Here is a 3,816-nt window from a genome sequence, read left to right as displayed (position 1 = left end):
AAAAAAAAAGAAACCCCAACTCTTCCCTCCCCACAAACAAGAACTTTAAAAAGAACACATTGAAGTCTGAGAAGGATAAGTATGGAAAAGCAATTACAGAAAAAATTTCTCAGTACTGCAAGTATTGATTGAAGACACTAAGGTAACAAAGATGATTTAACAAGATGGTCCAGCAAAATGCTAATGTTGTCCCAGTAATACAAGCAAAAGGCGCAATAGAAAAGCCATATATTGATCGGATAATCTCAAACATCATATGAGGCTGCAAACAGAAGATTCAGTCAGTAAAATCCACAACTTCAGACTGTATAAAGGTGAAGGCACACTTGTGCCATTGATGAGAATTGCCCAAAATCAGACAGTGTAATTCCATTACGATTATTGTTGAAAGTCATCTACTATTTAGAAGTATCTTTAACATCAATTGTATGATAAGGTTCTTCTCAAGAGTGCCCATCATAAATATCATTTTTTACTCAATAGGTTGGAAAGCTTATCCCCACTTTGGGATTACACTGGGTTTGTTGTTGTTGTTGTTGTTGTAGGTTGGAAGCAATTCAATTACAATTATCAATGATAACAATAACAGAAAAGAAAAACACACATTCCACACTCTGTCCAACAGCTATAGTGAGCGCCCCAAAATCTCTTCAATTTGCTCACAAGGTATCAGCTAAATGAAACTAAAATTCCAACATAGTGCAGGTTCTTCATCTAAAAGGCATTGAAGGTCAAAATACACTATCAAGCACAGCAACAGCAATTGCTCGCATTTATAGACAGGGAAACTTCTTAACATCTAGGATTGGAACCATAGAGTAACTTGACTAAATCCAAGATCTCACCCTAGCTTCTTAACTTCTCCCCTATCTTAGCTTATTTTATTTTATTTTATTTATTTGTTTAATTAGTGGTAGCTGAAACCTGATCAGTAGCTAACCAAATGTTGAAATGGGTTAATTTTTTTGAGAAGGTAACAGATTTCATTATATTAAAAGATAGTCCTTAGCACAAAGACTGTGCTAATGAGTAAAACCAGGGTTACAAGACCCAAAAAGTTGCAAAAACAATCTTGTAACAGCTACAAGGAACCAATGAGATCTTCTAGAGAATCTACATCTTATACAAGGTCCCATGTTGAAATGGGTTATTAATGTGTATGGAGATGGCGAGAGAGTAGAGATGGATCATTAATTGTTAAATCTTATTAACAGAGTTTATTAGGCAGAGAGGAATGTATTGCTCTGTTGGATCTCTAGAGCACAGAGAAATGTGTGTTAATTGGCATGGTTGGCGGCAAAGGGAGTGATTTTGACAGCGGAAAATCTGAGAAAGAGGAGGATCACATATATCAGCTGGTGTTTCACATGGAAAAGCTCGGTGAAAATGCAGATAATCTCCTATTGCACTGTCAAGTGACTACTCGTTTATGGAGGGTGGTCCTTAATTTGTTTGGGGTGGAATGGGTGATGTCAGGCACAGTAAAAGAAGCATTGCATAGTTGGGCTCATAGGAGGGTAAAGAGAAGTCTGAGGGCTTGGATTCTTGCCCCATTAGCAATCATGTGGGTTATTTGGAAAGAGATAAATATGATGCCTTTTGAAGGGGTGGAACAAGATTTTGTAAAATTACAAAGTAGTCTTTTGTTTCTAGTTTCTTTTTGGTGTACTTATGAGATCCCAACTTGTATAGAGGATAGGGCCTCTTTTATTGAGAATCATATTTCGGTGTAGGTTCTCTTCTTTTTGGCATACAGCTTGTATGTGGGGGCTTCCCCAATTGTAATAAGTATTACCTTTATAAAAAAAATCTGTGTAATGTGTTAGATACCAAAAATAAGAGAGCAGCAAAAGAACAAAGCATATCCTTCCTAAGCATGTAGGGGTTCTAACAAATCTAGAACTGCTAACTCATTATACGGTGATGAATGTGAGATGTGTAAAGTATATTTTTTCGGAAGGAATTATTTTCTGAGAAGGTGTGTAATAATACAGTTCACATCATAAAAAACCCCAACCTTGTTTTTTATCTCTTTTGCTGAATCAGTCACATAAATGGCAGAATTTGGATCACTAGCAGACATTTTTCCATTCTCCCCCTGCAAATGTTCAACAAAATGTAGAATATTAACAGAAAGGCAATGCAGAAGAATTTTTACAAGCAGACCCATTAAAAATCAGAAGCTGAAACAACAAACTAATTTGACAAGTAACAAGGATGAGAAACAGTTGTATTTCTACTTATTTGGAATCAGACAGATTACAAGCATGGAGGTGGCCACATCAGAAAAAGAACAAAGATGAAATGAAATAACCATTATATAGTTAGTAATCCATTTCAATTAAGTTGGAACTCAAGAATCATCTGCAATTGCACTAATTAAGAACCAAATTCCACTGGGAAGAGCGTGAAAGTGGTAAAAAGAAGGGGAAAAATGAAAAGAAAATACAGATTTTATTTGACATTTTGGAAATATGAAAGATGATTTATTAGTCAACACACATTTCCATCTGTTAGTAGAAGACAACATTTATATGGAGACTATTTGTAATATGGACAACAATGGTTCTAGCAAACAGTGTTCCAACTAGGACGAATCCTTTGTGAAAAAGTTATTGAAGATGTGGGGCTTTGCTTGACTGAATTGAACATCTAACAAGGAAATTCTTTCTTCAGTTTCCTTGGGGACTGTCTTCCAGAGGCTTTATGGAATTTTCATTAAACAGTTTTTTGTAATCCAGAGCTAACATTCTGAATAGATTAGCTTGGTCTCTTATTTTGTAACTTGTTAGCTTCCTGCTATAGCACAGACAAATGTAATGAAGCTAACAACACCTCTTTTGTACAATTTGCATCTTCTTGATGCCAGCAATGAATCTACTTACTTCATCAACAAACAAAAAAAATGTTAATATCGATTGAGAAGTTGATGTGTTATAGTAAGCTTAAGTGTTTTTAACTTCTTTTCATATCAATTCTATGCAGGAGGCAACTCGTTTTCCTAGTCGAGAAATACTTCTCTAGCATGAAGAATCACAATCCAGATGCTAGGCACAAGCAGAATTCCAGGGAGAGAATAAAGCTTTCAGGAATGCTGCATTACTCGGTCTATACAAAAATTAAATAAGTAAACGAACAAACTAGATTTATGTTGTACAGGTCTATGACCAAAATATGCTACATTTATTGGTCTCTAAGCTATGACGAAGCACAAGCAGTGAACTGCAATTTTTTGTCAATCAGAAAGGTGAGAAGTTAACAGTTCCAACTTAGATGCTGAAATACTCATATATAACCAGAATGAAGCACCAAAGCAGAACATTGCTTTCATTTGTAAGAAATTAGAGTCTAAAGACTGTCGCACCTCAAAAGGATCATACCACAGGGCACTGGCAGGTGCTTTAGATTCCAGAATGATGGGTACGGGAGAACGACGGGTACGCGATAATGATTCTATCTAAATGTTTGATTATTGATGACGTAATATCTTTTTTTAACTGTAGTAGTGTCCAGGCCAGCTTGCAGCAAGAAAAGTTAAAACCTTGTAGCAACAAGAAGTTGATGACGGATAAATAAATGTCATAGAACAAATTACTAATTAACTGTAAAAGGCGAAGTCACAGAAGCATCATCATAGTGAAACTTCATTGTATTTGTAACAGAACTAATATTGTTCAGTCACTGGTCTATAAGGAAGGAAAAAAACCTGAAGGGCAGGAAAGAAAGATGATTCAATCAAAGCAGGCTTGTGATAACCTATCCGGGGAGCGACATCTCGAGTCATTCGGAAATAAGGATCCTGAAAAATCATTTACC

At 35.8% G+C, this 3,816-nt stretch overlaps 1 protein-coding gene across 1 annotated transcript in view; it reads right to left on the bottom strand.

Annotated features, from left to right (window-relative positions):
• Positions 1-3,816, bottom strand: part of LOC109242604 (tryptophan--tRNA ligase, cytoplasmic-like) — a 15,081-nt gene that overhangs the window by 2,662 nt on the left and 8,603 nt on the right. Inside the window, exons 3-4 of the mRNA XM_019409442.1 lie at positions 3,707-3,799; positions 2,018-2,098 (exon numbers count right to left, since the gene is read on the bottom strand). Coding sequence (XP_019264987.1) covers positions 2,018-2,098; positions 3,707-3,799 — 174 coding nt within the window. The remainder of the gene's footprint in view (positions 1-2,017; positions 2,099-3,706; positions 3,800-3,816) is intronic.

The sequence above is a fragment of the Nicotiana attenuata genome, unplaced genomic scaffold (assembly GCF_001879085.1).
Source record: "Nicotiana attenuata strain UT unplaced genomic scaffold, NIATTr2, whole genome shotgun sequence".
In the NCBI taxonomy this organism is placed as follows: domain Eukaryota; kingdom Viridiplantae; phylum Streptophyta; class Magnoliopsida; order Solanales; family Solanaceae; genus Nicotiana; species Nicotiana attenuata.
The sequence above is the reverse complement of the archived record's forward strand: the minus strand, read 5'-3'. Positions and strand labels throughout refer to the sequence as shown.